This window comes from Peromyscus maniculatus, chromosome 3 (assembly GCF_049852395.1).
Source record: "Peromyscus maniculatus bairdii isolate BWxNUB_F1_BW_parent chromosome 3, HU_Pman_BW_mat_3.1, whole genome shotgun sequence".
NCBI lineage: Eukaryota > Metazoa > Chordata > Mammalia > Rodentia > Cricetidae > Peromyscus > Peromyscus maniculatus.
Window position 1 is genome coordinate 112,950,956 of NC_134854.1, and position 23,617 is coordinate 112,974,572.

Sequence of the window (23,617 nt, forward strand, 5' to 3'; positions counted from 1 at the left end):
AACCTGTCTGTGCCTCCACAAAGCTTCCTCATTGGTAGTATTGGGGAATACTAAATGGGCTAATATACTTCAAAGTCTCAGAACAATGCTAGGAAGTCTGAATTTCATGAATGAGAAGACAGGATTCCAAAGGCTGGCACATGTGAAATTAAGTCATGCATATATTAATTATGATAACAATGTCTACAATAAAATACAAATGAACACATTTTACTAGCACATTAATTCTGTTGAATGGAGATTTCTTTTATCTGTATGTACACACTATTTGTATATGGAGCAGGGAGTCGGGAGAGCCCATATCCCTTCCACCCCCTGTTCAGAGCTCCTTCCACCCTTCTGGAGCTGTTTCTCCCTACCCTGGGGACCCTAGAGTCTTTGAGGATCCCTGGACCAGGCTCCTCAGGTTCTGCAATCCCTTTCCTGCAACCCTGGGAAGGCATCAAGGCCAGTCTGAGGCCCCACCCCCCATCCTAAGGACTGCTATTCCTTGTTCTGTCCCCAACCCTGCCTCCCAGCGCTCTGGGAACACAGCTTCTATTTCTTTTTCAGGACCTACTGGATACTTTCTCCCTGGTAAGGAGCACCAGCCATGGACACAGTCCTAGAACAGGCCAGGCAGCTCTGTGTGGTTGAGTCAGAAAGGCTCCTTGGAACTGGATGGGAGACAGGGGATGGGGCACAGGGTGGGTGTGTTCTGGGGTCTGAATGTTGGTTACACATGTTTGTTTGTGATGGGCCTGTAAGCCACACACTGCTGAAGTGCACCCCCTCCTGTATGTACATAACAGCTCACCAAAGCTTACAGATGAAAACTGGCATGGGGACTCCAGCCTCCAACCTGCACATCCAAGAGCCCAGGCCTTGGGTGCCAAGGAGCTAGCCTCAATCTCTCATAGCCGCGCTCTCTGGCCTTAGTTTCCTCTACCAAGTGTAGGAGTGGTCAGTGCTTCTGTCCCTGGCTGCACCCAGGATTCTCTGAGTCTACAAGAACCATTCCTGAGCCTTGCTGCCTCATCACCTTTGAGACAACCTCAGATTCACAGAATATACGGGGAGCCCCTGCATGCATACTTTGGCTACCCCAGTAAGAACATCTTGCTTGACTGCAGAGTGCCACTATCTCTATAAAAAGGACACCAGTCAATCCACAGAACTCATAATGGTATACAAGCCCCTGTGCGTGCGTGCGTACATACATGTAGGGCTGTGTAATTCTGTCATCTGGGTGGCCTTAAATGAAAAGACCCACCATGCTGCCTCTCCACCATCCCAGACTCCTGGCCACTGCTCATCTCTATAACTGTCATTGACAATGTTATACAGACATAGTCATGTGGATAGGACTGCTTAAGACTGTCTTTCTCACTCAGCATGGTTCCCTGATACTCATCCAGGTACCATATTCCTTTTCACTACTGAGTACTATTCCATGGCATGGATGTGCCACAGTTGACTTAACCATTGTAGGATATAATAGCTTGGTGCCTAAACCTTTGCATCTTCCTGGAGTGTGGCCTTGAAGGGGTCTGTGGGATCCTGGGCTCTTTTTCTGTCTTTCTCTTGCTCCCTGGCCATGAGGCAAATAATTTTGTTCCATTGACTGCTCCCTACCATGCCACACTGCCTCATCACAAAATGGGCCTGACACAATTCAACAGTTAAGAGCACTTGTTGCTCTCGAAGAGAGGGCCTTGCTTTGATTGCCAACACCCATACTGGACAGCTTACAACCATCTGTACCTCTACTTTCAGAGGATCCAATGCCCTCTTCTGGCACCCATGGGCACCAGGAACACACAGTACACAAACATACATACAGGTAAAACACCCATACTCATAAAGTAATAAAAAATTAATATACAAAAAAAAACAAGTAATGAGGCCAAGTGACCTTGGACCAAGACCCCAAAACCATGAGCCAAAATAGCCTGTTTTTCTTTAGAAGCTGATGGTTACAGTCTTATTGTAGTCTCGAAAGCTGACTAACAGCAGGAGCATCTAGGCGATGCCCAGCTGCATCTGTGGTGAATGAGCTGTTGGGAGCCTGTGGACACAGGCTGTGAGCACAGAGCTTCCATTTTCTGGAATGGGACAGCCCAAGGGTACCTCCCCTGGCTGCTATGGGAGAGAGTATGTTTATTATTAAAACAAACCACACTGACTCCAGAGCAGCTGCCCACTCTATGTTCCCCACGATAATGGGGCGAGTGACCTCACTCCCCCACAGGCTTCCTGGTATTACACTAGCAGTATTCTTTATTTCAATTTATTTCATTTGGGTAGCAGCTCTGAGCTATGGGGTGTCAGGTGGAGAGAGGATTGAGCTTGTCCTGAAATAGACAAGGAAGGCATGGAAAGCAACTGGAAAGAGGAGGCCAGGAAGGCCCACTGCCTACTGGCCAATGCTGCCCCAGTATAGATGAGGGCTGGTGGCTGGTGGTGGCAGTAGTGGTGATGGTGGGTGCACGTGCGTGCATGTGCGTGCGTGTGTGTGTGTGTGTGTGTGTGTGTGTGTGTGTGTGTGTGTGTGTAGGACTTTGAGCTCCTTCCTCGGGTATTGGCTCAGAGCCTGGTGCTGTTCAAAGGGAAACTCCAAGTGGGTGATGCTTATTCAAGGTCAATCTTCCTTTCAGAGAAAGCTAAAAGCAAGTAAGACTCAGTCAGGCCACAGAAGAAGGTTGTTTGGAGGGAATCTGCTTCAGTTTCCAGAGGGAAGGGAGGCTACCGCCTCCTGTATCTTGCTTCCCTCCTTAGATAGTGAGGAACATAGGGCATTGGCTTAGAAAGTGAACACTGGGGCTGAGGAGAAGGCCCAGTCAGTGAAGTGCTTGCACACAAGCGTGAGGGCCTGGGTTCAGACCCGCAACGTGCCTGTAAAAAGCTGGGTGTGGTGGCCTAGTCCTGGAGTCCTAGTGCTGGGGAGGCAGACACAAGAGGATCCTTGGGCTCATGGCCAGCTGTTCTTGCTCAAGAGATGAGCTTCAGGTTCAGCGGGAGACCCTGTCTCAAAAACTAAGGTGGAGAGGGGTAGAGGACGACACCTGATGTCAACCTCTGGATTCACATATACTTGTGTGTGCACGCAGGCGTGTGCGCACACACAGTAGCTGCTAAGCCCAAGGGAAGATCAGGCCCCGGACCCCAACTCACTGTAGACACAGTGAGACAGCTTCAGGGTGTTTCCGCTGGCTTTGCGCTCAGTGAGCTGCGTGGGGCTGTGAATATTTGTGACATCCATTCTATGACACCATGCCCCCACTGACTGTGTACACAGGAGTTGGAGACACATTCCTTCCTGCCCTCTGTGGCTATGGGGTGTGTGGCACAGCTCCTAGCCTTATGGGGTGGCTGTGGGCTTGGCTCAGCATGCCTGCCTCCCTGGTCAACAGGCCACGGCAGCAGCTCAATAGGGCTCCTGTGCTCAGCAAGTCCTCCTTAGGGGCTGTCCTTGGAACTGTGGACACAGGGTGGAGATGTTTTTATGGCCCTGGGTAACACGGATGGCCCCATGAAAGGTCAGACCCACCTCCTCTAGCCAGCACTGAAGCGTCTGCCTGTCTCCAGGGCCCTAGAAGTTTCTCTGTTTGGGGCAAAAGTTACGGCAGGAGAGGAGATGGTAGGCACAGTCCTGCCCCAAATCTCCTCCCTCCCAGGCTCCAGGCCCTCTGTGCTGGCATTCTACAGCAGAACTATTTAGCCATGCCTAGACAAGGCACTCAAGAGCTCATGTTCCTGGCCATTCCATGGCTGCAGGAGAGCTGAGAGCCTAGCATGGAGGTCAGCTGCCCCTTTGCTCGGGACACAGGGTGCTGTCACTCTGTCTTCAGGACTTCTGAGGCAGAGACACAACAACTGGACCATGGTTCCAGGGCCTATACCATGCTGGGTGGGCACCTTGTGATTCTGTACCCTAGGCCTTTGGCCCAGTGTCACATACTGGGGCTGGACATGACCTTGATCAGCACATGCTGGTGTTGTAAGCCATGAGCCCTTCCTTATCTAGGCCTCCCTTTCCTCAGCTAGGGAGTCTGAGGTGCCAATGGGCAGACTTCCCCTTCATCCTGTCTGGCCCTGCACCTCAAGGCCTCCAGTTAAGACAGCCAAAGAGGACTTGATGGCTTTCCTGTGCTGGCTCTGGTGTGTAGACAGCCCTGCCTACCGGCTAGGGGCCCCCACCACAGGCACAAGGAGATGATTGTCCCTAGGTTGGCCTCTACACTACTCCTTGCTGCCAGGCTGCCCTACCCAGAGTTCAGCCAGAGTCTGGAAAAGTCTGGCTGCTGGGGAGGATACCTTCAGAGGCCTCCTGACAGGGTATATGGAATATATATATGAAATGAGGCATCATCTGGACTCTGGGCCTGGGTCTCTTGTTTACATTGGAAGGAGGTTTGTCTAGAGCAGTGGTCATCAGCTCTGAAAGGGTGCAATTTGAAACAGTGAGTCATTTTATTTGTCCAGCCTACCTAGCACCCACACAGTGCCAAAGCAGCCTCTTATACACAGGGACACCCTCTAACATGCCTGGGGGGATGCCCAACATCGTTGGCCACAGTGATGGGTTTTCCTATGTTACACATTCAATATATATTATATAGAACAGTTGCATTGAGGGTTAAGAGCCACAACTACCGGGGCTGGAGAGATAGTTCAGTGGTTAAGAGCACTTGGGTTCAGTTCCTAGCACCCATATCATCTTAGCCATCTGTCACTCCAGTTCCAGGGTATCCGATGCCCTCTTCTGGCTGCTGTGGGCACTGTATGCACATAGTACATTGAGATGCAGATAAAATACTCAGAATGACCATAATACACCATTACAGAAGTCACAGAAAACCTACCAATTATTTCTGGAGTTTTTCATTTAATATTTTCAAGTCTCAGTTGTTAAAAAACAATATACATGAATCAAAAGCCATGGGCAGGGGGCCACTGTGATTGCATGTGGTAGTATGAATGAAATGGCCTCATAGGCTCATATATTTGAGTGCTTGATCTCTAGTTGGTGGAACTGTTTGGGAAGGATTAGGAGGTGTGGCCTTGTTGGAGGAGGTGTGTCACTGGGGTCAGGGGAGAGCTTTGAGGTTTCAAAAGCCCACACCATTCCCAGTTAGATCTTTTTGCCTCATATTTGCGGATCAAAATGTAAGCTCTAAGTTACTGCTCCAGAGCCAAACCTGTCTGCCTGCTGCCAATCTTCCTGTCATGATGGTCATGGATTCACCCTCTGAAATTCTAAGTCCCAAATAAACTCTTCTTCTATTGCTTTGGTCATGGGGTCTTATTGCAGCAATTTAAAGTAACCAAGACAGTGCACTTCACCACCCCAGCCACCCAGTGACACAGGATGACCATAGACACCCGTCTGAGCAGAGAGTCCAGTATGACTGAACAACCCCACTCAAGGAGCAAAGCCAGAGGGTTTGCTCTATCCCTGTGGGCAGGCAGGTAGCCAAAAAGACATACAGCAAGGTGGTCACAGCACACTGCCCCTTCTGGCCAGTCAGCAGCATCCAGAGTAAAAACTGCCAGGGATTGCAGAGGCCAGAAGCCAGCTGCTCTCTGAGCCTCATGCCCTAACACTAGAGTGTTCTCAAGATAAACAGGGACCCTGACTGAAGCCCAAACCAGAAGGGAGGAGCAGACACAGGAGGGGAAAGAAAGCCTTATATGCCAAGCTAGTGGGGTGTATGCACTTCTATTTTGGGGTGCAAGATGGTGTGGCAGCAGGCACTGTTCCCTAGTGTCTGCTCTGTTCAAGAGGCAGAGTTTCTCCTAGCAGATGGCAGTGGCCTTGGCAGAGGTCCCGGGTGACCTTGGACTCAGGGGGGCTTGTAGCTCTAGAGAAGAGAACCTGCCCTGAGCTGAGGGTAGGGACATTTTTACAGAGTCTAATGAGAGGCAGAGACACAGTCCGAGACACAGGCAGACCCTTCCTAAAGTCTCCTCACTCTCTGTCAATGAGATCACTGTCCTGAAGATGCCTTCTCTTGTGGAGGTGGGTACTTTAGGGACAGTACTGCCACCACCTGGCCCCCATCCCAGGGCCCATGGATTCCAGGGTCTGTGAGGCCCTTGGTGTTTCCTTCCCCCCACTCCTCACCTTGAGCTCAACCCCAGGTGGGGCACTGGTGTCCTCAGCCCCAACAGCTGCCTCAGTCCCCCTTTGGCTTTTCCTACCAGGCCTTACCTCCAGCCTAAGCCTGGCCCACACCTATCCGTAGACAAGTATGTGTGAAAGAGAAAGAGACGACCTGATGGCAGGCCACAGGCTTCAGGAGGCCCACGGAACATCCTACAGTCACTCAGCACACGTGTACTGAACCAGCTCCATGCCAGGCCCCATGCTTCCCTTTGCAGGAAGCAGCAGCCTATGCTCTCTGAGGGCCCCACTGGTTCAGAGACTCCTGCAAGCAGCATAGTAACTCCAGGCCCTGTGTGCCTGCTGCAGACAAGAACCCGTCAGAACCTGGGGGACTGAGGTTCAATGTCGCTGCAGGTGGGCTGTCAAGACTTAGCACTAGCCCCAAAGCCAGGGCTGGCCTTAAGGGTGGCAGTCCCCGCAGCAGAAAGGAAAGTTCCAATGGTCCCAAAGGAGATAGGCATGGCTGGGAGCAGGGCAGGGTGGGGAGTGGCTGGGGGACAAGAAGAGCAGGTCCCTGAGAGCAGGGAGCAAGCCTCAGATATTAGGGGTCATGTCAGCTAAGGCTGTATTTGTTGGCAGCAGGGGCAAAAGTCTCAAGTTTGGCCCCATACCCTGGCCTGCCACTACAGCTGGTGATCCTAGGGAAGAGTCCTCACTCTCTTAGAGACACCCGGAAAGACTCACCTGTCCAAGACCAATGGCAGAGCCAAGGACATGTCTGAGAAACAAGGGTAGAAAGGAGGTAAGGCTAAGTGCCCAGCAGGTCGGGCATAGCCTGACCCTGGAAAGCTGAAGGGCACTGGTCAGAGGCAGTATCTGCCCTGTCCATGGGACCTCTCACTAATGCTCCAGAAGAAGTGGTCGTTCTGAGGAAAAAAGCCTTCATCCTAAAAGTCTGAATCTGAGGGTATCTTGTCCCTTTTGAATTCCCAGTCTTCTCTGTAGATGCCCCAGGGGTCAGCTTGAGATCACTCTTGCTCTCCTGCCTGGTCAGTCACGGGGGATGTTAATGCCAGCCACAGTGCCCCAGGCTGCCTATGGCCTCAACCTTCAAGTCTTCTTCCTTAAGACTGCAGGAGCAGTCATGTTAGAGGTGGGGACACCTCTCCTCTGTACTGCTTCTCTACGGGGAAGTTCAACGCACCTGGGAATGGCTTCTGACCCAAGATGCCAGGAAGGATCTGAGGTCTGTTCAGAATAAGTGATGAGTTTTCTTGAAGAACATACAACCCTTGGCATGGTTTAGGGTTGTAGACATACCAATGGAAAAGATGAACCAGAAAGAAAGGGGTTCTTGTGTGTAGGCCCCAGCCAGCAGAGAAGTTAGGGCAGCTTGGAGGCAACAGAGCTTTCCTGCCTTGTAGCCCTAACTCTCTGACTCCACAGAGGGTGGGGGGGGGGCACGGGCGGTGCGGGCATAGGGGGAGGGGCAAGTAGGCAGGCTGCAGGCTGGTCCTAATGTGCCCAAACTCCTCTGGCCCAGCTCCCTTCTAACACTTAGAAAAAAAAAAAAAACCACTGACTTGCCTCTAGCCTCGGTTTACCCTCCCTGACTCACAAATCTTCACACATGTGACCTTCCCCTCCATTTCCAGTCCAGTGGTTCAAGTGGAACTGCCCAGGCATCGGGTTCTGGCTATGGCCAGGTGGCAGAGACAGCCGACAGCACTTTCTGACTCTCAGTGTGTTGGAGTTTTTTGGGAAGCTAATTTACCCCAGGGCTGGCCAGTGGGCTCCAGGTTTGCTGAGGACGTTCATGGGAACACAACCCAGGTGATAGGCAAGCAAGCAAGCAGGAGACAGTTGCTGTGGTTCAGATGCTGCTGGACCCAGCTCAGCCACATAAGAGCCAGGTCTTTGGCCACTAGTGGCATCCATCTGAATACACTATGAATTGGTCATATGCAACCCAAAGACTCCTGGTTAATATGTCTGTTCCCTCAGCTCAATAGATACCCATATTTCTTATGTCTTAGCATGTCCTCAGGCATGTCACACTGGGGAGGGACCTAAGGAGACACCAGGGTATGGCAAGCCAAGGACACTAATTACAGGTCCTGACAGTCACTCCACAAAGGTGCAACTCAGAAGAGGAAATGAGTTCAGAAAAGTTAAGACATCTACCGAAGTCACACTGCCAACAGGCAACAGATACAAGGTCTTTGAGGGCACCTCCTTGGAGCTATAAGAAGCCTGAGTTATTCCCACATACTGGACCCCGCCTGGCTCGGGGGGCTCTGCCAAGGTGGCCTAACCACTCTTCAGCTTTGGAGATAGTCAAGGACTGAAGTCCAACCAAGAATGAGGGGTCTAAGACACTTGGGGACATTACTCTTACTGACACAGGAGAACAAATGGAAGAAATGCCGAGTATTATCCAGTAGCCACCAAGAGACAGGCTTCGAATGTCAGCAAGCATCACGACAATTAAAAACTCATCATGTCCCTTGCGAGCCACTCCAAACAGATGTCTCTGTACCAAGGAATGGAGCTGCTGGGGCGAGTAAGACATCCTGAAGCCAGACATGCTTCAGCCTCCCTCTCTCCCAACCCCAGCTGGGTTTCAGACTCTTGCTCCTCCGAGGCCAGGCTGCGTGAAACACAGGCACTTGTATCCCCAGCCTAAGTAGACCCCAGGACGTGGGACAAAATGGGGAGGTGGGGTATGGCTACAGGCATCCAGTGAGCCTTGTCCTGCATCCACACCATGCTCACCTGGCTTTGACAACCCCAGCCCAGCCCAGCTCACAGGCGTTGTCTCGCCTCTCCCTCAGTCTGTGACAAGGCAATTTGCCGAAAGCCAATTCACAGAATAGTCAATTTGTAGAACGCCAAAACCATCAAAAGGCCTTGTTTCCCGTAACCTTTTCGTTTTAGCCGACTGGTTTCCATTTTTGTCTTCAAAATGGCATTTGCGGGAGTGTTCAGTTTGTCTCTGTCCCCGCCGCCTGCTGTGGCGGCAGCAGGCAGAGGAGAGCGTGGGGACTGTACCATCACTAACATATGTGGCTCTGGGCAGAGGGAGAGCAGGCATGGCTGGCAGCCAAGCAGACTCACAGGCCCAGAGGAGAGGGGAGGCCTTCTTGAGAGGAGCCCTCAGGCTGGGCTGGGCCCTGATTCTGGAAAGGGCCCAGGGACAGTGGGCCAGACCCTGCTCCAGTAGCTGGCTGACAGTCAGGCCTACCAGCCTCCAGAGGGGCTTATACTATTGCCTTTAAGGGCTAGGACTGGTCCCAGGACTGCTGGTGGGCTTGAGCCTTGGAAAGGAGGGTCAAGGGATCTCAGCTGACAGAGAAGAGGGCAGCAAAGGGTGGTAACTACAGGGGACCTTAGAGGGCATACACCAAGAGGTGGCCAGCCTCTGTCCCACAGTCATCAGAGTCGGAGCCAATAGACCATAATCTGAGCCCCAGTTTAAAAAAAAAAAAAGATATAGCCGGGCGGCGGTGGCGCATGCCTTTAATCCCAGCACTCGGGAGGCAGAGGCAGGCGGATCTCTGTGAGTTTGAGGCCAGCCTGGTCTACAAAGCGAGTTCCAGGAAAGGCACCAAAGCTACACAGAGAAACCCTGCCTCGAAAAACCAAGGGAAAAAAAAAAAGATATATTGTATTTTATTTTTACTCATTTGTATGTGTCTGTCTTAGTAAGGGTTTCTATCACTGATAAACACACACTATGACCAAAAACAACTCCAATGTTATAGTCCATTGTCAAAGGAAGTCAGGGCAGGAACTCAAACCTGGAGGCAGGAGCCTGACGCAGAGGCCATGGAGGAGTGCTGCATGCCGGCTTGCTCCTCAGGGATTGCTCAGCCTGCTTTCTTATTCAACCCAGGACCACCAGCCAAGGGGTGGCATCACCCACAATGTGCTGAGCCCTCCCACATCATCACCAATTAAGAAAATGTGCCACAGGCTTGCCCACAGGCTAATCTGGTAAGGGACATTTTCTCAATTGAATTTCTTCTTCCCAAATGACCATCCTAGCTTGTGTCAGGTTGACAAAAAAAAAAAAAAAAAAAAAAACAAGCCAGCACAGTGTCTTTGTGAATGTATGCCATGTGGGTGCAAGGATCTGTGGAGGGCAGAAAAGAGCTGGAGTTACAGGTAGTTAGGAGCCACCTGATGTGGGTGCAGCTTGGTAGTATATCACACACATCCCATTCCCAGCACCAACTTCTCCAAACAACAACAAAACAAAAACCCAGATAAATCAAATGTGTGATTCTGAGATAATTTTAGACTCAACTGCAGTTATGAAAAAATAATATCGAGTGTTCTTGCCAACACTATAGTCATTTCTCCAAACAGTAACACCTCAGAATTCTGTAGGGCACCAGCTCCCCAGTCTTGCTCATCCCTTGGGTAGAGTATACATTCAGTAGACTGGCGTAGCACTAAGATCACACACACACACACACACACACACACACACACACACACACACACACACACGTCAAAGTGCTCCACTGGCTTCCAGGAGCACCTGGAAACAAGTTCCTCACCCCAGAAACTGGGAAAAGTGCTCCAGCCTAGGCCTCCATGGGGCACGTGGCTCTCGGGAGTCACTCTACAGATGTCTGCTGTGGAACAATCTTTGTACACTGTAAATATGCATTACTCTCATTGTTTAATAAAGAGTTGAGTGGCCTACAGCTGGGCAGGAAGAGATTGGGCGGGAGAGCGAGACTAGGAGGACACTGGGAAGAAGAAGGGTGGAGTCTGAGGAGTCTCAAGGATGCCATGAGAAGCAGAGCGAGCAGAATGGGAAGTATGTACATGAGGCAAACGAACCTGGGGCAGCACATAGATTAATAAAAATGGATTAATTTAAGTTATAAAAGCTAGCTAAAAAAAGGAGTCTGAGCTATTGGCCAAGCATTTACAATTAATAATAAGTCTCTGTGTGGTTATTTGGGGAGCAGCTGGCAGGACAGAGCTGATCTGTGGTCTAGATGGAAAACTCCGCCTACAGATGTCCAGCCTGCCTACTTGTCCTCTGCCTATTCAGACCTCTGTGTCCCCCAGGAGCTGTTATGGCACAAAGAGAGGAGACAGTGAGTGTCAAGAGACAGAGGGGCCACATGGAGTGGCTTTGGTGAGCAGGGAATGAAAGGGTGGCCAGAGAGACTATAGAGCCAGGCTGCCCCTAGCAGAGCGACTTCTCTGCTGTAGCCTGGGCCCCATTCTGGGCTTTTAGGACCTTCCACAGCCTGCCTGCTTCTGTGGCAGCCACAAAGTGGGCTGTCCGGAAGGATAGAAGGCCTAGAAGAAATGGCAGGAGGGAGGAGGGAATACAGGTAAGCTGTGGATCGAGAATGGTTGTCCCTCAGTACTCATAAGGATTGGTTTGCCAAACCCCTTCAGATACCTGATCCAGGACTCTCCATTCTCTTGTCTCAGCATCCTGAGTGCTGGGATCGCAGATATACACCACCAGTTCCTCCAAATACTTTAAACCACCTCTAGGTAATGCAACCTGTCAAATGCCGGGCAGATGCTGTGGAAACAGTGGTGACACTGTGCTGTCTGGGAGAACAATGGTGTGGAAAGTCCACACATAAGGAGCAAGCTAGTAAGCAGATGTGACCATCACAGGCCCACACACTTGAGGTAAGGAACATTAAAGATCTAGATTTGCAGAGATGAAAGACCCATGGAGAAGACGAGGCCACAGCAGGGTGCCTGCACATCTCCTGACGAATTCATGTGTGTTCAGTGAAGTGCTTGGTACAGGGCCAGGCAAATCCAAGTTTTGTTCTTTGGAATTTTCTGGAAATGATTCCCCCTCCACACACACCCTTCACTAAATTTCTGTCTATAGTTGGTTGAATCCAAGGCTATGAAATCAGACTGAACATAATAACATCATCACTTCAAAGACCCCTGATGCCATGCCCTCTGTCTTCCCCAAACTACATTGCCTATGTCCGTTTTGAAAGGAATCCTAGACACAATAAAGCTTGTCTACACCTGCACCACAGCAAACCCATAGTCTGCCCCACGTGAACGCTGCAGACTCGGAAAGAACTGGTGTTGAGGTAACAGTCATTTGCCAAGCAGTGGCCACCCTTAGCCAGCTGATCCCACAGGCACCTGCTGGGGAAACTTGTTCTCAGGAAAGCTGCTGCCCTTGGGGACATGATGGCCTGGGTGGTGACAGCTCTTGGCAGAGCTCCCAACATATCACAGTCCGATCTTCCCTTGACTTCGAGAGCAGTCACATTCCTAGAAAACTCAACATATAGCCAAGTCACACGAAACACATTTGGACATCTATCTTTCTTGATGCAGGCAGGGGCTCAACGTCCTTCTCACACTGGCCTCAATTTGGTGACAGCGCCACCACAAAGAAGTGTAAGGAAAGAACCAACTCTACAAAGTTGTCCTCTGACTTCCACTTATGTGCCATGGTACGTGCCTTCCCACCACATACACAATAATAAACAAACATTTTAAATCCTATAGTTCTATTAATGCCAAATAGAACTGATCTGGACACAGATTTATCAAAAGCGATGGTAAGGGTATGACACGCAGGTACTTCTTAAGGGCACCTGACCAGTGTCCTGTCACCTTCTGGCCACCTGGACTCTTCCTCTCCTTTGAAGCCCACCTTCTAAATACCTGCTGCCTACCAGCCCTGGCCTCAAGGACAGACAGATGAGGATTGGTGAAGAGGGGGTAGGATCTGGAGCCAGACAGACTCCTGGCCATGAATCTGAGCAAGGCACTTTCCTGCAGAATGGGCCAACCACAGATTCGACATGCCAGAGGTATGGGAGTTGAACAAGGGTACAAGCCCGAAGCCCTCTGAGATCAAGTTAAGCTAGTACTATGAGGTAGGCCAGGACCCCGTGAGCAGGGTGCCTCGTCCTGAGAAACATGGGGGTGCCTCTGTTGACTGCAAGGAAGAATGCACAGCTGCTCTCAGCCTAGCCTGAAGACCAGCTGCTCCTGACTCCTGCAGCTTCCCCTAACTCCCACTGTGCCAAGGGGTAAGTCAGGTTCCTGCCCTTCTACTCTCCTCCAGCACAGGAGGCAACCTCAGCCCCACCCTTCATGTCTCCGCTCAGTCCACACTGAACTGGCAGTGGGAACCAGCCCACAGGGCCCTCCCTACCCATGCCTCTAGTTCATCTCTCCCTTTTCCTCACGCTCAATCAGCGTTTGCCATTTCAGCAAAACCTTTCAGTATAACAGGTCAGAGTTCGGCTTTGGGGTGGAGTGCCCAGGTTTACCCCTGCTTGAGTGTTGCCTGGGACAAGTTGTTCTGGGACTCAGTTGAGGGTCTGGACAATACAGGTAAGAATAATCCCACCTCCTAGGGTCCAGGAGATGGTCAAATGAGCTGAAGGACATGACATTTGCATATTCAGAGGTTGCTGCCTTCTTTGTTCAGGTGGCAAATGCCCTTCCAGTCCTCAGGGTTCAGGTGACTGTGGAGACCACTTCCAGTATTGGAGCTGATGTGCTTCCCCAGGAGCCTGCCAGTGCCCAGTTCATTGCTCTGTAGTCCTACTTAGGACAATGCCTGGCACCACCCAGGACTCACCGGCTTAATCGCATATCCTACATGCATGTGATGCACCTGGCACTTTTCTAGGTGCTGAAACCCTGAGGCTTACACACCATCAGGAGTCTGCCAGGTATAGCAGATATTCTATTAGGAAGCAGACTGACCACCCAACAAGCTGGACATAGTGTCAGGGTAGATGGAGACCCAGCAGGGAAGTCAGAGAATGGCAGGGTGGGAGGTCTGAGGCTTTAGTCTTCCACAGTTGGTTAGAGCCAAAAAGGAAGGGAAGAGGGGCCAGGAAGTTCCAGGCAGTGAACAAATGAGCCAGTTACTGGATAGAAGGGTGAACCACAGACATGCAAAGAGGCAGCCAGTGCCTTGCTCTGCAAATCTTTACAGCCCTACTGCCTGAGCTGGAGCCCCAAGCTGTGCTGAGCCAAGAGTCCTCTTCAGCCACTGCCTTGAGGATGGTGAAGGTGCTGCTGCAGTCAATCAGTATGGGGTACCTTCCTCACAGTGCTACTAAGCTGGCCAATGTCAGCTGCTCCCTGGTCAAGGATTGTAGGCCTTGTGATTTCTCCACTCGTTACTATATGCATTGTTTTCACTGTTATCTTTATCCCATCACCAGGCCACCTTCATAGCAGACTGAGGACCCAACTCTTTCAGTGGTAAGTTTAACTTTCAGAGTGACCCACAGTGGGTCAGAAATAATGAGGATGCAAGGAGAAGTGAAAATGGGTGTACAGTGTGCCTGTTTGTGGGGTACCTCTAGGCCAAGGGACACCCTGATCGGGTGACACATGGGAATGCATGCATGGCTGCTCAGGTCTGGGGTGGGGCATGTTGGGGGAGGGGCAGAACTGCTAAAGGCACAGCTGCAAATAGCTGCAGGAGCCCAGTCAAGTTCCTTCCCTCTGCACCTCAGTTTCCTGCTCTGTAAAACGGAATCAATCATACTATATTTGCAGCAGTTAAGGAAAGCTGACCAAGCTATAGGATGTGAGAAAGCACAAGACCAGCCAAGACTGTTCTGAGTTGACAGCGATCAGCCCCCTTCCTTGCGGCTGGTCTGGGGAACCAGAAGTCTGGAGCAGCAGGTACTGAGAGGTACTGACCTGGGCTGGGCTAAGCCCTGCCCTGGTCAAGTGGAATATAAAAGTGGGCAAACACAGGCCCATGAGTACCTAGCAGGTAAATCAGCAAAGCCTGTTTGACTCCAAATCCTCTGCAAGGGCAGAGGCCATAGCCCTTCTCCAACACTCCCTGGCCAATCTATTTAGGGTGGCTGATACCAGTAGAATGTAGGAGGAAGCAGACGTAGGGATAGCTCAGCCTACAGCTCGCCCCAAGAGTAAAAGATGAGTGGAGAGACCTTCAAGGAAGGGAGGCAGGAGCACTGATCCCCAGACAAGAGCTGCCAACAGGGCTGCCTAAGGCTGTGTGTTCAGATGCAAGTCCCTGGCCCCTGACAGGTTGAATGAACCTTGGAAGCACAGTGGGATCTATGGGAGGGAGCCGTGCTCTTGACAAAATGATTTCCATGCAAAGCCCAGGCCCCATGCCTAAGGTAGAACATGCTACGTTTCCAGGGGTGATTTTTCCAGTCTCCGTTTCCCTATTTCAAAAATGTGTGTGTGTGTGTGTGTGTGTGTGTGTGTGTGTGTGTGTGTGTGTGTCTTCATTCCTGCCTATGCAAAGCCTTTCAGATGGCATTCCTGAGCCTTGGAAACAGGCCCTGAGCCAGGCTGCTCTCCATGAGGACTGTCACATTTCATGCTAATGACATCTTCCCTCCACAGCAGCTTAGTGGCCTCTGCAAGTTGTCAGTTTCTTTGACACTGGAGGCTCCTGTGCCAGAAAAGGTGTGGCAGGTAGGAGGGAGGCTGCTGCCTGGGAAGTACCTTCTCCAAATGTGAGACCAAGTTCCAAGCTGGGGAAAGCTTTACTATTTCTGGCCTTGCCACAGAGAGCAAGGACTCTGTGTGGTTTGCTTCTACCAACAAACAGACTCAAAGGCTTTTCCACTGAAAATGCAGACCCACAGCCTGAGGCCATGGTCCCACTCCTCTTGCAGGAGCCTGCTGACCCAGCCTGCTGACGCAGCTGCAGGCAATGTTTACTTTCTATCAGGCTCATTAGCATGGGAACCGCCCCTTGTAGGAGGGTAGGAAGTAGAGCTTAAAGAGGACTTGGAGGGCCCTTGATGGGGCTTGGGGCTTCTACAAGTTCAAGGTCCGATTGAGGAGAGTCTAAATCTCCCAGGTGACCTCCTACAAATTGCTGCAAACCCTATCCTAGTACTGGTGGCTGATCCCAATACAAATACATCATGGCTTGCTTCTTAACCTCACAAGATCCGAGAGCACCAAACTGTTCCTAGCAGCTTCCAAGCGCGGGGCAGGTAGCCTAGGGCAGGCAAAGACCAGACAGACCCAAACCTCATTCAGTCTCCAGAGCCTAGAGTGCCCAAGTGGGGTAAAGGTTGCTCTTTCCAGAACAGCACCCTGAAGAGCCCCCCAGAGAGCCTAGAAAGAAACTGGCATTTGAATCCCACTGCCCCCTGGGAAGCCGGGCTTTACCAAGCACGGCTTTGCTTCCATAAATACCCAGTCCCGTGATGTCACCACCCTAAGCCCGACTTTCACCGCCTCTGCTGCTGGCATCAGCCCCAGCAGACGGGTGCTCTGTACCCACACATTACACCTGCACTCGACAGCTGGACACTGCTGCCACCTTCACCTGTCCGTGGAGGATGCCATCCCCGGCCACTGTCTCAGCCTGCTGATGGCCTTCCACCTGGCTTGGGCGCAGGCCACAGGCTTGTTGAGCACCAAAGCTTTCCATAAACAAGCTAGCTTGGGGCATTGCCAAAAGCCTGGACCATGGTCACGGGTTTGGGGGCCCTTGTATGTGGATATGGATTAGGAGGAAGGGGACTGTCTCAGGAAGGGACTTTCACAGCCGAAGGAAGATTTGCTGACTAAGATTATTTTTCTCCTCATCACCATCAACATCACATCAACCTCTGCCGCAGGGGACAAACACTAGAGACAAGCTTGGAAGCCAGGCCCCCTGGAAGCCACCTGCAGAGCAGCCACCCCACCCCCACCAAGCCCCTCACTCCAGCACTCGAGTTGTGGTCCTTTCTGCCTCAGCTATAGGATAAACCTGTCTCATATACTCACAAATAGCGTCTTCGGCAAGCCATCCTGCCCAAGTCTGATCTCCTTCTCTCTCTTTCCTGCCTGGGCTGAGGAGGTTCAAGGTGGTTCAGAGGAGGAGCAGGATGCTCAAGCGAGGTGAAAAGGAAGAAAATGAAAGCCAAGGGCAGTCACTTTCCCAGGACTGGCAGGTTCATCTAAAAAAGCTGGGTGTAATGTGGCAGGGGGCTCCAAACGGGTCCTCCCACGCAGGGTTTACACTGTGCCCAGAAGCCTGGGAAGACGTCGAGTCACCATGGTCGCCAGGTTGGGCGGGGGCGTCTGCCTCGCTGCTACCTGGGACTTCCTTGGGATTTTTCCCTCCCGCACATCCGGGGTGTCAGGGCGCTGGGATGAGGAGGGGAGAGCTGGGGGAGGGGGGTATCGGTGCCGGTTTGCTCTCGCAGCATCCGGAGGAGGGACAGGAGTGCAGGAGCGCCCCCCTCCTTCCAGGAGCAACGTAGTGCGGCCGAGCTGGACCAATCGCCAAAGTGCTCGTTGCCATGGCAACTGCAGCATCAAACAGAGCTGCCCTGCGGTGCGGCTGCAAAAATCAAGAGCCCTGGCGCTGAGACCGAGGTGACTCCTTCCTGGCCCTCACTAGAAACCTGGAAATCAGTTGCTAAAATGCATTCGCAGCCCAAAGAATGATGGTACTGCCTTCCAGGACAGCTTTTCCGTCCTTGGCATGGAAACATAGGAATCACTAAACTAAGCGCTCAGGAGATCTTATGCCCTGGAGTTAGGGGCCACGAGACTTCAGCAAGCTGAGTGTCTCCTGGGAGTCTAAGATGTGCTACCGTAAAATGGGATCATGACAGCTGTGTGACCAGTCTTGGAGGGCCGACCACATACAGTAGCTGAATAGCAGATGACACAGCTTGGATTACTGCTGCCAGTTATGACCTAAGGGGAGAGTGAGGCCCGGGCTGCAGCCAGTCTGTTCTAGCTGTGGTGCCCTTCCTCCCTCCCTCCCTCCCTCCCCCTCCTGCCAGCACCCCCAGTGTGCCTGCAGAGCATCCCCCTTCATCAAGGATACATTCTGAAAGGGAAAAGTGGAGAAAAACGTGAAAGTTGGAATGTGAAATTGCGCCTAGCAATCAGATCAGGGTTCAACCAAGCAGAAAGGAGGCACAGTGAGTGGGTGGGTGGGTGGGGTCATCTTCTTGAGTTGGGGGCGGGGAAAGGAGGCCTCTCCAGGAGCCCTCACCTAGCCAACTGCCATGGCAGGAGCTTTCTGAGCAGAGCTTGTGCTAAGGCCCTGAGGCAGAAAGAAGCTGGATGGATTTGAGGGGCACTGGCACAGACAAGGTAGCTCAGAAGAGGCGAGGATGAGAAATGCCCACTTCTCTCCCTGCACACTCACCTTTTCTGCCCTCTGTGTATCATGCTTTTCTGAGCAGGTATCCTGTTTACCAAGTGTCAGTCAGGAATCTCAACCCCAGCTGAGCATGTGTATAAGGAATGCATTGTAATGCACACCTCAGACCCTGGGGAGGCGCACATGGTGGTGGTGGTGGTGGTGGTGGTGGTGGTGGTGGTGGTGGTGGTGAGTCCTCATTCATTTAGGACTAACGGATAGAAGGTGGCACAGCCAGCACTCTGTCTTCACCAGCCAAGCTGCCTCCAGGGGAGGGGCACATGAAAGGCTGAGGAAGTGAGACTGTGAACCCTCTGGCTGGGGGTGGCAATTGCCAGCCTGATTCTATTTCTTCTTTCCATTCCCTCAGCCTCTCAGACCCGCAGAAGTTAGGGGACGAGGGAGGCTTCGTTCTGGAGTTCCGTTCTTTTATTTCAGAGGAAATGGATCTCAGAGCCAGTGAGCAACTGGAAGTTTCACAGCCAAGAGGGACAGAGGCCAGATGAAGAGGACCTCATTCTTCTGGTGGAGGGTCCTTAGATGCAGCGTAGTAACTGCGGAAGCAGCTGTGTAGCCAAAGTTCAGGGGACTCTAGAAACATCCAGTCTTCCAATGACCTGCCCCCCCCCTGAAGAATGCTGTCATAGGACAATTCATAGTTGTGTGGGCTTAGCACGTGGCAACCTGGCCCCATCTCTCTCCCTGATTGAGTTGCATTATAGCTTAGCAAAATCAGAATACCACCACATCATCAGAAGGAGTCCTTCTGTTTGGGGTCCTACTGTCTTCATACCTGAGAAACACCAGAAACAGGATTAATTTACCACAGCTGTTTAGAAAGGCAGCCCCCTCCCCGGGGCGGGGGGAGGTCACTAACACTGAGGCAAGGCGAGCCCACCAGGGTGCCTGTGCTCCAGCAACACCCTTTCGACCTTCTTAAAGAGGAGCTTCTCACATGCCACAGATGAGTAAACTGAGGCAGCGAGGAAGAAATGGCTACCCTGAGTGCATTCTGTTCTGAAGTCCTCATCCTGGGCTTCTTCTTCGCCTCCCTTTGGATACATGACATCCATTGCACACCTGTGTCTTTTCTGGCCCTTCCTCCAGAGAGGCATGCACACCTTGCGTGGACTGTATTTTACAGTAGAATGTGAGATAAAGGCCCCCACACCCAGAAAGAGCTGCCAAGGCTTTCAGGCTTTGACCAAGCATTGAGTACAGCACACAGCAGTTGTTCTCACACCTGACGCTCTCTGCCTGGCACTGAGTCAGGTCTGGTTAGGTAAAGGAGATTCCAAAAGCCATACGGCTGACATTCCTGCTGGTCTCTAACTTGAGACCCCAGAGGTTTCTGAGGTCAAAGAATCAACAGAGTGCAGGAGCATGCTATCACCAAGTGAGGGTCAGACTACTTAGTTCAACTTCAGAGACAGGAGTCCCAAGGGCACAAGAGGGTTCAAAGTCACAGTTAGGAAGTGGTATGGCAGACTGTACCTGTCCACTTCAACTGTGATCAGATGCCTGAGGTTGGAGGAGTGGCAGTCAGCCTTGCCAGGACTGCCCCTGGCTAGGGTTGTAAGCACAGGAACATCTACCAATCCATTGTTTCAGGCTGGGGATGACACAGAGCACTCCACAGCCGGTCTCTGGACACATCTCTGTCCCCACTCAGCCCTCCAGTCTGGGGGCAGAAGCAGCTTCCAGGGCTGGTTCCAGAAACTTCTGATCTAGGACTTCCCCTCCATAGACTGGAAAATTCCAACCTGCAAGCTGACAGGGACATTCAGGCAGGGTGTCTCTGTCTTCCAACCTGTGACCATCTGTCTCCTAGGCAGGAGCATAACAGCATTTGGGAAGGGGGAGAAGGCTGCTGGCACATGACAGAGATATGCCAGTCTCAGTCATTCCAGGCAGGCAGCCATGCACCTCAGGATTGGACCATCTTCCCAGGGACAGCAGCCCATCTCCCTTTCAGGTGGTCATAGGCTTAACTGTGGAGCTCCAGTGTGTGCACCCCTTAACCTGTACCAGTCCCCAGAACACAAATACTTCAAGCCCCAGTACTGTATCTCCCTTTTCCCCGAGCTTTGCATTTTCAGTAAGTAAAATGCAAATTGCAGAAATAACGTGAACATTTCTTTTCTTTTGAGACACAGTCTCACTTGTAACCTTGGCTGGCCTAGAGCTTACTATGTAGACTGGGTTGGCTTAGAATTCACAGAGATCTTCTTGCCTCTGCCTCTCAGAATGCTGAGATTAAAGTTGTGCTTCACCAGGCCCATAGAAAATGACTATTCATAAAGTAAGTATATTCTCCTCTCTGCCCCCCAGTCCCTCTTGCTCATCTCTGCAGAAGAAACGGTTCTCATCTGTCTGGAGTGCATCTTTCCAGCACTTTTCCTATGTGTTCATGTACATATAAGAAATAGAAAGTACTGCATCGATTCTGAAAATGATACTGTGCTATGACGTTAAAAATATTTAAAATTTTCTAAAAGACATAAAGATGAGCACTGTGAACTATGACGCACCAGCTGCTTATAAGGAGAAACTTCAGTTGATAAACATGCTGGAAGCCTTGGGGTCATTCTTTGTAACATCCCCTCTCCAGCCCAGCTCCCAGCCTCCCATAAGTGCATGAATGATCCATAGGGAACCTTTCCTACTCAGTTATCCACACACAGGCATCCTGAGCAGTGTAGACTACTGTGAGTATTTGGAGCTGTACATAAGTGGCCTCATACTGTGTGTCTTTTTCTGCAGCCAGCTCTCTGCTCAACATCACATTGGGAAGGCTGAATCACAGACTCTGCAAACCATAGGCTCTTCCATGCTGCAGGTGCACATCACATGCCTCTCAAATCATAGTTGCGGCCAGTGTTCTGGATGTAGGAGACCTTATGGGGAAGGCTGGGAAGAGGATTCCATTGTCTATAGCCCCTTCTCTCATTGCAGGGTGGTTGAGGAAGGAGAAGCCCCTAAGCAATTATCTTTGGAAATCTATATAGGCTTCTGGATTCTCAGCAAACACTCCCTTCTGCAGCAAACCAGAACCCCATCCCCTGACTTGGGGGAGATCAGATTCCTACCCTAAGATAGCTAAAAAAGGTCTTCAGAGCACCCCTGAGAAGGAATTAACATCTAGGACCACAAGGGTTGGCATCAGTTCCCCCCAGTCAGGATTGCCTCAGAGTGTGCCAGGCTGTCTGTGGTGCACCAAGCTTGCCATCGGCATACATGAAGAAGCCCAAGCTGCACCGGGTAGCCATGGCTGGGGAGAAAAACAAGTGTGTCAATGTTGCCTTGTAGTGGATGCTGTGGCCTCCAGAGGGAATAAGTGAACTTACTGGGAGTCACCTGCCCGGGAGGTGGGGTGAATGGAAACAAGAGGGGGCGCTGTGGAGTGCTCAATTCTGAGACCCTGAGCTGGGAGTGCAGAGTGATCTAGGACCAAATCTGAGATGCAGTGGCTGTAGGCTGGGAGTCCCCCAACTCACCTCCCATACCTCACCTCTCATCAGGCAGTGAGTCCAGTGATGGAGACTCGGCACCATCAGCTGGGAACTTTGGGTTGGGGAGTTCTCAAACTTGAGCCAGGCTGTGCTCCCCACTCACAGCTGTGAGGCAGTGACTTCAAGCGCTGTTCAGGTCCCCAAAGCCCTGCTTCCTGAACTAAACTTGTCTGAGGTCTGTCAATTTAAAGGATTTTTCAATTTCTTTTTTTCTAGACAGAGTCTTAGGTAGCTGAGGTGGGCCTCTAATACAGTAGAGATGGATAACCTTGAACTTCTGATCTTCCTGCCCCCACATCCCCAGTGCTGAGCTTACAGATTTATAAGGTGCTGAGGGTCTAACTCATGGCTTTTTGAATGCTTTTCAAAGTTATAGACAATGTACCTCATGTGTCAGCCAATCTCCTCCACATAAAAACTGGCGTGGAATAAACTTGATCAGTATGGTCTCACACAGCCTGGGGAGCTGGGTGCCAATCTTGGAACCCTGGGCTGGTGTGAGGGTGCCAGGCAGGTAGATGCCTGGATTGCCCTGCACTCCCAGCTCAGGTTCTCAGGACTCAGCACTCAGCAGCAACCCCTCTTTTTCCTATCACCCCACCTCCCAGGCTGGGCCCCTTAGGCCAGCTCCAGGCAAGCTCACTTATTTGCTCTGGAGACTATAATATCTAGTACAGGGCAATATTGACCAACATGTTTTTCTCCTCAACTAGGGCTACCCAGTACTGCTTGGGCTACCCAGAGCAGGGTAAGCCTACAGGCAGGTTAGGCAGATCAGAAAGCCCATGGAGCCCTGGGCTATGTAAAGGGGAACCAGTGAGGCAGAGCCCCAGGCCATAAGTGCTCCACCATAACTACCATGAATTTGCCAAAGCTATCCTTCCTTCAACTGTATAGGACAAAGCTGGCCCAGGCTTGCTTTGAGACTCAACTAAGCAGAGACACATGAGTGAGAAAGGCCACACTCCTACTGGGAGGAAGGGACTACTTTGGCTCCTCGGCCCTTTCCCCAGCCCTGTCTTAAGGGAACTGTGCAAAACCCTTAATTGTCTGGTAGGGGCAAAGGGGGAGCTGGGGTGATGATGTCTGTACCAGTAGTAGACACTCACTGACACTCTCCTGAATGGTGGAGACCATGCAGTCACCACGGCTCACATAGTCTCTGGCTGTTAGGACCGTCATTCTGGAGGGAGTGGGAGCCATGAGTATGGTGTGAGGATGAGAAGGGAAAGAAGAGATATTATGGAGGAGAGGGAGAGGGAGAGTGGGTGGAAGAAAGGGGTGGGAGACAGGGCAGTACAGGTTCTTGTGGACTTCGGAGTGGACAGTGGTCTCGTGTACCTTTATGAGACACAGTGGAGGTGCAGGGTAAGAGGAGCGAGGGCCCCTCCTTTCGGGAGTGATGGGCAAGTTCAAGATGAGGGACATGAGGATTCCAGAAAGTCATGAGGGTCTTGCTGAAACCTTGGCTCTAGGAAAGTGGGGGACAAAGGGTTAGGTCCAATTGGGGAAATGGACCTTGGAAAAGAAGGGAAGGGACAGAAGGGAAGTCACTAGAGTGGAGGGAAGAGAACAGGCATCTTGGCCCCAGCTGTGGTGCTCCTGCCCGCTGAAGGCCACTGCCAGACAGAAGGCACATGCTCCCAGCCTTGTCTACCCTTCCCAGGGACTTGCCACCTGTTCCCTTCTGCCAGGGTGACTCAGGCCCTGATTCTCCTCTCTGGAATCTGAGATAACATTAGAACATTCTCAGTAAAAAACAAAAACAACAACAAAAACCCAAAACCAAAACGTGTGGGGTGTGTGTGTGTGTGTGTGTGTGTGTGTGTGTGTGTGTGTGTGTGTGCCCGAACTCACGGCACCTGCCCAGCAGTG

General features: G+C 51.5%; 1 protein-coding gene across 14 annotated transcripts in view; it reads right to left on the reverse strand.

The window, feature by feature from the left end:
- The window catches only part of Iqsec1 (IQ motif and Sec7 domain ArfGEF 1), a 346,001-nt gene that overhangs the window by 138,199 nt on the left and 184,185 nt on the right, over window positions 1-23,617 (reverse strand). For 3 of the 14 annotated variants that reach the window (XM_076567344.1, XM_076567345.1, XM_015988820.3), the window contains exon 1: window positions 16,856-17,272. The exons of 9 other annotated variants lie outside the window; for them this stretch is intronic. In XM_076567344.1, coding sequence (XP_076423459.1) covers window positions 16,856-16,878 — 23 coding nt within the window. In that variant the 5' untranslated portion in view covers window positions 16,879-17,272. Of the gene's footprint in view, window positions 1-16,855; window positions 17,337-23,617 lie in introns of those variants that run through there. 2 more of the 14 variants (XM_076567343.1, XM_042273643.2) reach the window with 1 other exon arrangement.